The sequence below is a fragment of the Otolemur garnettii genome, unplaced genomic scaffold, assembly GCF_000181295.1.
Source record: "Otolemur garnettii isolate 467f Iridium unplaced genomic scaffold, OtoGar3 scaffold00017, whole genome shotgun sequence".
Taxonomy (NCBI): Eukaryota; Metazoa; Chordata; class Mammalia; order Primates; family Galagidae; genus Otolemur; species Otolemur garnettii.
Genome location: NW_003852412.1, coordinates 27,956,819 through 27,968,900, shown reverse-complemented (window position 1 = coordinate 27,968,900; position 12,082 = coordinate 27,956,819). Strand labels below are relative to the sequence as shown.

The 12,082-nt window shown below is 33.5% G+C and overlaps 1 protein-coding gene across 1 annotated transcript in view; it reads right to left on the bottom strand.

The window, feature by feature from the left end:
- The window catches only part of SLF1 (SMC5-SMC6 complex localization factor 1), an 84,795-nt gene that overhangs the window by 48,955 nt on the left and 23,758 nt on the right, over positions 1 to 12,082 (bottom strand). Inside the window, exons 6-9 of the mRNA XM_003785981.3 lie at positions 7,089 to 7,232; positions 4,474 to 4,620; positions 3,490 to 3,639; positions 2,503 to 2,625 (exon numbers count right to left, since the gene is read on the bottom strand). Of these exons, the coding sequence (XP_003786029.1) occupies positions 2,503 to 2,625; positions 3,490 to 3,639; positions 4,474 to 4,620; positions 7,089 to 7,232 (564 nt within the window). The remainder of the gene's footprint in view (positions 1 to 2,502; positions 2,626 to 3,489; positions 3,640 to 4,473; positions 4,621 to 7,088; positions 7,233 to 12,082) is intronic.

Sequence of the window (12,082 nt, the reverse complement as noted above, 5' to 3'; positions counted from 1 at the left end):
CCATGGCACTCTACCCAGGGGGACAGCTTGAGGCTCTGTCTCAAAAAAAAAAAAAAAAAAAAAAAGAAAACAATATGGCAGTTTCTCAAAACACTGAAAACAGAACTACCAGACCATCAATCCCATTATTGGGTATATATTGAAAGGGGAAAAAAAATACCCATTATATCAAAGGGATACTTGAACCCGTATGTTTATTGCAGCACTGTTCACAATGGGCAAGACACGGAGTCAACCTAAGCATCCCCCAAATAGAATACTATTCAACGATGAAAAAAGTGAATTCCTGTCATTCACAACAACTTGGATGTAACTAAAGGTCATTACCTCCAGTTAAGTGAAATTAGCCAGGCATACAAAGACAAATACGTATGTTTTCACTCATATGTAGGAGATAATAAAGTTGATCTCATGGGGTAGAGAGCAGAATGATAGATACTAGAGGTTGAGAGGGATGGTAGGGAATAATAAAGAGAGGCTGGCTAATGGGTATAAACATCAGTTAAAAGGAGTAAGATCCAGTGTTAGAGTAACAAAGCAGGGTAAATAGATTTGATGATAATCTACTGCATACTCCAAAAGAGCTAGATAATCTGAAATGTTCCTAATACACAAAAATGACATCTGTTTGAGGCAATTAAGTATCCTAAATAAATATTTGACCATCATACACTTGTATGACTGTATCAATATCATGTATTCCCCAGAAATGTGTATAATTCTTATGTATCCATAAAAATGTTTTAATTAAAAAAACAGCAAATATATCCTCTTCTTAGTAGATAATTAAGAGGATGTTGGAAAGAATAGTAAATACATAAAAGGCTCCTATAAACTTACCTTCTAGGAACAATTATTGATAACATTTTGTATCTTTTCATACTTTAATCCCACACATTTATCTAACATTTCCTCCCACTGCATTATAAGAATTTGTCTACTTTATTAAACATCATTTTAAAATAGTGTACTCAATTGACTGCTAGTATTCCATCATATATGCAAACTCATTTTTGAAACCTACATATTGTTTTCAATGTGTAGCTATTAGTAAAAAAAAAAAAAGGCACTCTAGTAACTTTGGTTTTTTTTTGAGACAGGGTCTTGCTCTGTCTCACAGGCTAGAGTGCTGTGGCATCATCACAGCAATCTCAAACTCCCAGGCTCAAGTGATCCTCCCGCCACAGCCTCCCAAGTAGCTGGGATCATAGATGTGTACCACCATGCCTAGCTAATTTTTAATTTTTTTTATAGAGACAGAGTATGACTCTTGCTTAGGCCTCTCAAACTCTTGGTCTTAAGCAATCTTCTATTCAGCCTCTCAGAGTGCTGGAATTACAAGCATAAGCCACTGTACCCAGACATAATAATATAATATCCTGATTATATAATGAGTTTTAGAAACAAAGATATAAAAAAAGCAATCCAATGGAAACAAGAAAAGAATATGAATAGGGAACTGGCAGAGGAAGAAATATACAAATGCCAAGTAAAGGAAAAGAACATGCTCAAACACACATTAATAGAAGAAATACAAATTAAAACAATGACAAATCTTCGGCTTCCACTTTGGATGTAGAAAGTCGGAAAGAAAAGTGTACCCACCTTAATAAGAAAGCGCTAGATTATCTACCAAACTACATTTTTTCTTAAACTCACAAGAGAGCAAATGCCATAGCGTAATCAACTAGACTGAAGGAGACAGAAAGACAGGAGGCTGCAAGGACTGGGACATGTCTTTATCTGAGGCACAATGTGGGAGACAAGGAGGCCACCAGGAAAAAGCGTAAGAAAATTTCAGCTAAAATCTTTAGCTCCTTTCTAAAGGTCAGGTGTAGGCTACTCGTAAAGAACTTCTGAGAAGTAAAGTAGAGTTGGTACCTTATGGCAGGATTTCCTCAAACCTCACTGGGTACTTGTGATAAAGCAAGCCTATCTCAAGGGCAGGCCTAGGAGAGGTGAACAATGGTTTTCTGGGAAAGGTCCAAACACTGTTAACACCAGAGAGTAGGTGAAAAAAATTGGAGAGGCAAGAAAATAGGAATAAAGAAAACAAAAACAACAAAATCCCCAGCTAATCCCTTTAGCCCTAAAGAGGGGACAGGCCTTCTTATGACTGAAACTGAACTAGGAAAACAGAAATGGAGATCTTCCAGCCCTCACCCTTCAAGATGAGGCCAGTAAATGCCTAGCAAAAAGTTACAGCAGATGGTAATACATAATTATGTCTCCCACATTACTGAGGTACAAATAGCATAGAATTTGGCATATTTAGTAAACATATAAATAAAATTGCTGCATAATAGCCTAGTAAACTAAGAAAATTATTTTAAGACACATTAAACATACTAATGAATTGTATGTGCATATGTATGATGTGTTGTCTATGTATACATAAAGTTCTACACGAACTTTATGGCCACCTTGTATATATAAATAAAATCAAATTATACTAGAGAAAGATAGGATATTATATAAAATTTTTAGAGTGCCAAATTTTACCTGAGCTCTATATATGTGCTTCCTTAAGGCATTTTTAATTGCAATAATATCCACATCTGTTCCCACATCCTTGGTTTTTGATTCTTTGGCATAATCAGCAAAAACAGAATTCTTTATTTCTTTCTGCATACAGCAAAACAAAGAAACTTTAAAAAATGTACTAAAGATAGTGTCAACACAGGTAATATCACAAAGGACAATACAAGAACCACACCTCCAAACAGTGTCAACCACCCCAAGGATCCGTCCTTACAATCACATGTCACAATTATACAATGAATTGAAAAGCTAAAAAGCAAACATTTCAATTTGTAAAGTTTTAACTGATATTTATATATGTACTTTCTTAAGGCACTTTCATTTTAACCTATTCCAAATCTTTCCTAGAACCTTTCCCTTTTTTTGTTGTTCACATAAAACTAAATTCATTACTTATTTTCCTTCATCATTTTTTCGAAGGTCTTTCTAAATGTGTATATTAACACACTGTGGTTTAAACTGTAAAACAAAGTTGTATTGTAGGAAATATTTATCTAAGAAGGATCACATGTAAAAGATAAGCTAGCTTATTAAAAATGGTCTATATAATACCAAGGAAGAATAAGACAGAAAATAAAATTTACATTAGAATGTTTTTATTACCCAAACTACACACATATGTAGTTTTAAGACTTTTTCATTCGAAGAAAGACAGCTTCTTCTTTAAAGCCTTTGTTTCTTTTTCTTATTTGTTACATTCAGGCAAAACACAATTTATTTGAATATCTTGATTATTAACTCAAATATCTTTGTGTATTCATGTAAGAATACTTTCACCATGAACCAAAGCTAATTATACCATTAACTATGAATATCATACCAGATCAACTCAAAGAGTTTTTTGGTAAGACATGAAGGTTATATTTAACACAGCAAGTACTCATGAGTTTATACATCTAGATTAGAGAAAAGCCCCCCTAAACTATAGGTTAGATTACAAATTCTTACCTGGTCTCTATAAAATATGTGCTTTCTTAAGGTACGTTTAATTTTGTCATGTGCAATGTCTTTCTTGCAATTGCTTTCTTTTCCTTTTTTGTGTTTTTTCCTCAAAGTATAACTCCTTTGAATGCCTTCATCTTTTTTCTTAGTTTCCTTCTACATGCATTTTAACAAATTAAACAAACAAATCTCAACATAAATGATATATGTTACAAAATCCAAATAAACTTAAGAAGAATGATTTACACATAAGCACACCACATTAAAAAATAGTTAAATACAACAGGAAATTTCATCCACATTAGTAAAACATTTTGAAAAATAGGTGGGCATTACCTAGTATAGCTCAATATGCTGAGCTGCATATGACCCACAACTTCACTTCCAGCAATATATCCTACACTACAGAAATTCCTCAGCATGCATACTAAGAGTTACACAAGATAATGTTCACACTGTTCATAGCAAAATTACAAACACCAATCAATTAATCAAATAGAGACCAACAAAAAGAAACTCAAATGCCTAGCAATAGTAAAATGGATAAAAGATATAATCTGACATAGTCAAACAATGAAACATATATATACCAGCAAAAACAGTCTATAAAATAACATAAACTACAAAGTGTTCATTAACAGACAAAACTAAATAATATATAGAGATACAAAGATAGTTGACTATAAGGAAAAGTATGAAAATAGATAATACAAATTCTAAGATAAAGGTAAATTCTGAATTAGAGGGAGAAAAAGATGGAGTTAGGAAACGATGAAGCAGGATATTAAGAAACTGGTAAGGGTCTATATCTTAACCTGGCTGGGAAGTACATAAGCACTCATTTTTATATTCTTTTTAAAACCACATACAAAATGTTTGTAACACTTCTGTACATATACTTCAGAAGAAATGTCACAAATGACATATTTAGAAAATTCAGAGAAGAGCTGTAAAATACAACGAAATTATTTTTAATTTGGAATGTTTTACCTGATTTCCATACACATGCCTTCCTAACGTATTTCTCATTTTAACAAATTTCAAATCTTTACTGGAGCCTTCGAATTTTTCTTTTTTGTGATGTTCAGTCAAAACAGAACTAACATTAACATCTTCATCACGACTTTGCATTTCTTTCTGCATGTTTGTAAAAATAGTTTAGTAAGACTATGGATTAAATATAGCCACAACACAACCAACGTAAGTCATAAAAGAAAAACACATTAGGAATGTAGGTTTTGTAAAATATAGATATGATATCAAATATAGCAAAGAGCCCTGTGAATTATCTCACCTCTAAGTTACACTAAGATGAAGCAGAAGAAAACATTTTAGTTTACAAAGGTTTATACTATGTTTACATGTACACTTAATTTACTTTACCTAGTTTACCTATGCGCTTAATTCAAAGTAGTATTACGAACCATATTAAACTAAAAAATTTATTTAAGAAAGAAATTTCTAACTGAATTTTACCTATAGGCTCTTGCGTCCTAAAAGAAGCCAAATTCCTTTTAAAAGAAATTCTAAAGGATATACACAGTCATGTGCCATGCAGCAATGGGGATGTGTTCTGAGAAGCGCGATTTCATAGTCATGAGAACATGATGGAGTGTGTTCACACAAGCCTAGACGGTACAGCTCACGACACACACAGGCCATCAGGTGTAAGCCTCTTGCTCCTAGGCTACAAACCTGTATAGCACGTTACTATACTGAATACTGTAGGGAACTACAAGACAACTCTGAGTATTTGTGCATCTAAACACATCTAAACATAAGATAGGTGCAATGAAAACACAGCATTATAATCTTATCAGACCACTAGCATAGAGGTGGTCCGTCATAGTCAGAAACAACATTATGCTGCACATGATTGTAGATGTATGTTAATAATACCTGTGTCTTGGGCAGCGCCCATAGCTCAGTGGGTAGGGCGCTGGCCACATACACTGAGGCTGGCGAGTTCAAACCTGACCTGGGCCTACTGAAACAACAATGGCAAACGCAAAAAAAAATAGCTGGGCGTTGTGGCAGGAACTTGTAGTCCCAGCTACTTGGGAGGCTGAGGCAGGAGAATCGTGAGCCCAAGAGTTTGAGGTTGCTGTGAGCTATGACACCACCCCACTCTACCCAGGGTGACAGCTTGGATGCTGTCTCATAAAAAAATAAAAATAAAAAAAGTAATTCCTGTGTCTTTTACAAAGTGTCTATTCTATTCTTTTTCCCCCATGTTTATTCAAAATCAAATGTATCTATGTATTTATTTAGAGACAAGATCTTGCTCTGTCACCTAGGATGGAATGCAGTGGCTTAATCATAGGTGACTATAGCCTCATACTCCTAGGCCAAAAGATCCTCCCACCTCAGCCTCCTGAGTAGCCAGAGCTACAGGCACATACCACTATGTCCAGCTAATTTTTTGTAGAGACCAGGTCTCACTGTGTTGCTCAGGTGAACTCCTCATCTCAACTGATCCTCCTACCTTGACCTCCGAAAGTGCTGGGATTATAAGCATGGGCCATTGCACCTGGCCCAAATTTATTTTAACTCTACCATTATTTTACATTTCTTTCTGTATATATAAGTACTTTATACTATGGCTTACGATACATATTATCAACAGGCAGATCAACTCAAAAGCTTATTAACAACTAATCATGTAATTAGGCAAAGTCTTTTAAGTCACATAAATTTCAATTATACTTTGGAAAAGCCAGAAAAAAACAGAAAAATATTTTAATCATAGTAAGTTTGAGCTAAACTTGCCATAAATGATTCCTTAAGGAACCATGCAATTTATGTTCCAAATTGTTCCTAGAATTATCTTTCAAAAATATTTAACAGATACAGTGGAAATAGTTTATTTTAAATATTTTCCCAGTTACACATACTAATTTAGACTAACAATTACTAAGCTAATGATAAATTGACAAATTAACCATATCATAAAACACAATATGAAAATGAACATAATTAGCTCTTTTAGAGGAGAACTAATAATGCCCTTATTTTGGTTGCTGATACAGTTTGAAAAACTATACTTGAGAGCAGCATATATGCTTGAGATACTTTTCATTGCTTCAAGTTCAAAGTCCTTCCTGTTTTTTGTTTTTCATGTTAATCAAAACAGAATTCACTTGAGTATTTTTTTGAATTTTGTTCTAAATGCAGTTGAAATACTTGAGTTTAGAAGATGAATTATGAATATACACAGTACTGACAGGTAAGAACAATGCTTTGTAAGACACACCTTACATTAAACATACAAAGAAATTTTCAGTAATTACCTGGGTAATACTCAGGTTAAGAGTATACTATGTGTTGGGAACACTGTATCTTTCTATATTATGTGTATGTATGTGTGTATATACATACATACATACATACATATATATATATATATGCATTATTTAAATAAGAGTCCCAAAACAGAGACACTGGGCAATGTCTTAACATGGTCCAGTTATAGAAAGACTATAAACATATGGTTCAAACAGTAGCTTTCTGATATCAAAATCTATGTTATTTCTATAAAATTTTGCCTATCAAACAATTTTGTAAGAAATACCAGATTCTTTAAGTTTTCAGCCTATAAATTTTACCTTTGTTTTACAGATGGTCTCTCTTAAGGCATCTTTCACTTCAAGAAATCTCTTATCTTTCCAAAAATCTTTGTGTTTTTCTTTACTGCTATGTTTAGTCCAAACAGAACCGGTTTGACAATCTTCATCCTTCTGAATTTCTTTCTGTTACATATGTAAAAATGATTCAGGCAGTCAACTAACTATAACTTCAACATTATGTATTTTTTTGTGATTTTCAACTTCATTTATAATTGAATAATATTTTGTTAGTTAAAACAGTAGGTAAAATGCATCTTCCTAAATTAAAGGTTATTAAACATTGGTAAAATCTTATAAGAAAAAAAAAAGCATTACAACAAAGGTCCTAAATAATAAGAGTAACTAATGTTTTGTTAGTCTACTAAATCTATCCTTTCTATAATTGAGAACAAAAATATTTTATTTAGTCCCTATTCAAGTTAAAGTTATAATCTACATTAAAAAATCATCAGATTATAGCTAGTTTCTAATTATTTTTCAGGTTTTTGCTGATAAGATTCCTCATTTGCAAGTGTACCACACACAGAAAGGAAAAGGGTACTATGCAATATCTGGATTCACAGTTCTTATTTTATTTAAAGAGCAATAAACAATTATCTTCAACTAGCTCTGTCTCAAACAATTAAATTTCTCTTGCTAAGAAATCCAAATTGAATTTATAACCTACCAATAATTATTTTAAAATTTCTCACTTATATTTTTATATATACAATTCTAGAAGTTTAGTAAGATAAAGAGCTGAGAATAAAGGTTAAGTTCATGATAGCTCCTAAAATGTACTTATGAAAGAGTGTTCAGATTCACTGTCTTTACCCAAAGAGACTGGAGAATCACAGCAACAATTATGAAAAAAACCAAAATGTGGTAAAGCCTATGATGTGATCTTTGGTTTCCTTTCACATACACTGGGCTTTCTGTGTGATATGGAGGCCCTTTAGGAGGCTGCAATCCTGCAACCACAGAATAGCTTCGTAATAGATAAATGAATTTCTTTCGTCGCACCTCAGAAAAGTAAAACTGAAAACTTAAAAAAAAAAAAAAAGAATTTTCTTCTTTTCTAATCCCGGTAACGAAGAAAGAATTGGTATACAAACAACAATTTCTGTTAAGGATAACCTACAGGGAGAAAATCAGTGAGTTTCTGGCTTTAAATTTCACATGATTAACACTGAGAGGGTAATTTCATAAGCTCAGATCCTCAAGGAAGGTCTATATTACAGGATGAATTAATTCCATATAGATTCTAAGTACACAGAAGGTAAAGAAGCAGACTATTATAGTTAGCAATAAAGCAAGAAATGTACTCTTTCCTAATCCTGAATGTATTTACTTATACATCCATTTCAGATGTTATAAATGGATCATAAACTAGGATGTACGACACAAGTATCATATATAACCATTTAAAAGTCATAACTTGATAATAAACATTTGAAAGATTTTTAAAAACGTTTTCTATACAGCTAAACAAATGATCAACCATCACTTTTCTCTAAACCACTACTACTTCCTCCAATTGGCTACTCTTAGGAATTACTTTATTTTATACATAGGCATTATTTTATCTAATTATAAATATCCATTTTTGTTCCTTACTATACAGATATTTCTTTAGTGCCAAGTGTGTGCTAGTATTGTTATGTCTTTCTCCCTATATAATCTAGAAAAGAAAGGCTGTGACTACAATATTACATAGTAGAGTGGTGTGTCCCACCGGGGACTGAGCACCTACTTCATCAGCAGCACAGGGACTGTGGCGATGAGAACTGCCTTCTGATTCACATCTTTGACTTAGGTTCCTGTCTTGGACTAGGTATGCCAGACATGCTCTGGGCTCCAGGTCTCATTCTAATATTCAGTCAAAACATGTGCCATACAACTTGGATACATGTGTGAGACTAGACTGAAGAAGATGGAGAACCACAGAAATCTAGTGAAAAATAAGAGTGGTTTTTGGTCCTCAACTTGGCCCTATACCCCAATTCTTACAGCATTTCGTAATCCTTTGAGTAGTTTATGGTACTGATGATAGCATTAAATATTTTTTAACTACCTAGAAGGAAACTAGGTAAATATCAAGGAAACCTTACCTAGATTTTAGATAGACAGGTGTCTATTGATATTTAGATATTGTAAAGCCAAATATAACTTAGTGAGATTATCTATGTTTTTGGTTTATATACTGTTACTGCTCTTTACTAAGCGTGAAGTAACTGAAGATGAATGAATGAGAAAAAAGGATCAGAGAAGGGAGATTTGAGGGTTTACATTGTTGCTCTGACAGCTGTGGGATACTGAGCAAGTTATCAAACATCATTTTACAACAATAAATAGGGCAATAATACATACCACACAAGAACATGAGATTATGTAAGAGTGTGTGGGTAATATACTTAGCATAGTGGCTGACACACAGGAATTACTCAGAAAATATTAGCTCAGAGTAGTAACTGTAATCATTTCCACAAAAAACATAACATTAAGTATTTGTTTCTACATACAAAGGAAGAAACTAAGGCATAAGATAAATGTTTTTCCTAAGGTTGCAGAACTAGTAAATTATATATCTGGGTCACAAAACAGTTAAGCTGGTTTCAAAAGTCAATGGTTTCTTAGTTATTCTCAGTACTTCCCTGTAAGACTTTGTGGTGGTTCATTTTCTTTCTTATGTAGTTAAAAATAATATTCCTAAGTATCCTCTCCTTTTTGTGAAGCCTTACATGGGCCAAACAATTGAGATGTTAGCCCCTTGTCTTCTGTACTCTGGTACCTTGCACATAGTTTTACCAATACATGATTCAGACTGAACAGAATTCCCAAATTCCCAAGCTCCTTCTCTATCACTAAACAGTAAGCACCTCAAAGTCTGAAATGAGGGCTTATTCATTTCCATATCCCTAGTGCACTGCATATTGCCCAGATTAATAATCTTCAATACATATCTATAAACCTGAGCTAAATAAATGCCTTACTTTGGTACTTATAAGCTTTTCCAAAAATATAAGGTGGTTAAATGATTTTTTTAAAATGACTGTTAATTGCTACTTTTAACCTAGTCATTTTACATGGAAGCTCTTCTTGGATAACACTTTAAAATTCGCCTAAGAAGGAATGTAATATAATGTATGCCAAAAGTAGCAGAAGAAAAGCAAGACATTAAATAAATTTCTAATTTTTCCTGAGAAGTGATCACAATACATCTTCCTTAGTTGGACTTGTTAAGGACTCCCAGATGCTTGGTCTAAAACTTATAAAACAGTGTATTCTTAAAACCAAACATAAATTAGTGAGATTATCTGTATTACTGGTTGATATACTATTCACTGCTCTTTACTACTTTAGCAGCTGAACTGAATGTAGAAACATACTGCAAAATAAGATGGGGGATACCGTACATTATATATTGTACCTTGACCATTTCTTTTCATAGAAAAAGGACTATTTCTAATCTCTTACTGATCTAGTTAAGAATGACTTTCATTTTATTGACCGTTAATATTATATTTGAACTATTCAGAGAGGTCCATCAGGATGCTTTTAGCTGAAATAGGAAACCAACTCAAACTAACTTAAACTAAGTGGAAATTATTACATCACAGAGTAGCAATGTGGTCCAATGCTAGGACAGAGTTCAGGGTTGGTTAATCTGGTAACTAAAAGGTCTAGATTCCATCTCTATACTCTGTAGGCCACAGGGTTGGTTTCATTCTGAGGCTAGTTCTCACAATGAAAGAATGGCTGCTAGTAGTAACATAGTAATTCACATTACATTCTTTCATGTTTATATCTAGCTGGAATGATCCCACTAGGGGCTCTCATTTCAGAGTGAGGAAGAAACTTCCCAGAAAAGCTCTTCCATACCTCTCTTTATATCCCATTCATCAGAGTTGGTGCACATGTTCATTCCTATACTAATCATTCTCAATGACAGCGAGATTATCTGCATTCCAAGCAGATCTATTCTTTGAAGTAAGGTCAAATTGTTAATCTACGATGCCATTACTCACTAGAGAAAAGTAATTATATAATTACATCTATTTTTGGAAGATTCAAAGGTCTTTCATAAATAATCTATTAATCTAACAAATATTAAATGAGAACCCATGTGCAGGTTCTATGCAAGGTGATTGAAATGTATCTATGGAAAAGACAGGCATGACCTCTGACGATAAGGAACCTTGGTTTAGGAGGGAAAATAGATATTAATTTTTGAAATCAGCCAATTATTTAACTGAGTACTCTATGTGGTAAAAATAATTCGATGAGCACATATTATACATGAACCTAACCTAATCAGGGAGTCAGCAAGGCTTCCTCAAAGAGCAACAGTATAACAGGGACCCAAAAGATGAGCAGGAAAGCACAGGGGGTGAAGGACTAAAGGGGAAAACTTTTTAAGGCAGAGAAATTATCTTTTGAGAAGACAGATTAGGCAGCATCTTTAGTTTAAGAAACTGAGAGAAGGCCATCTTGATGAAGCATAGACAGGGAAGCAGGACAGAGCTGGAAAGGTAGCAGTAACATGAGTCCTGTGGGAACTTGTAAGCTATATTAGAAATTTAGGACTTTATCCTAAGAGCAATGGGAAGTCACTGAAAGGTTTTAAGCAGGAGAGTAATAGGATAAGTATTGTTTTAGAGAAAGCATTTTGGATACTCTTTCTCGATGAACTATAATATACTAGAGAAGAAAAAGGTTATGAGTCACTAGAAATTAAAAACGCATAGTAGTAAGAAGAGTAATTACAAGTCTATTCCAGGAAAACGGAGGAAAGACTCAGCATGACGACTGATTCAAGAAGTATTTGAGATAAAATCATTAGGACTTGATTGTTGACAACATACAAGGAATAAGAGAAAGATTTCAAGGGTGATTCTCAGGTCTCTGACATGTGATGATTACCTATCAAAATGGAAAACACTGAAGGAAATGATTTTTTCTCAGCTCAAGATTGTTTTTGGATGCACTGACCT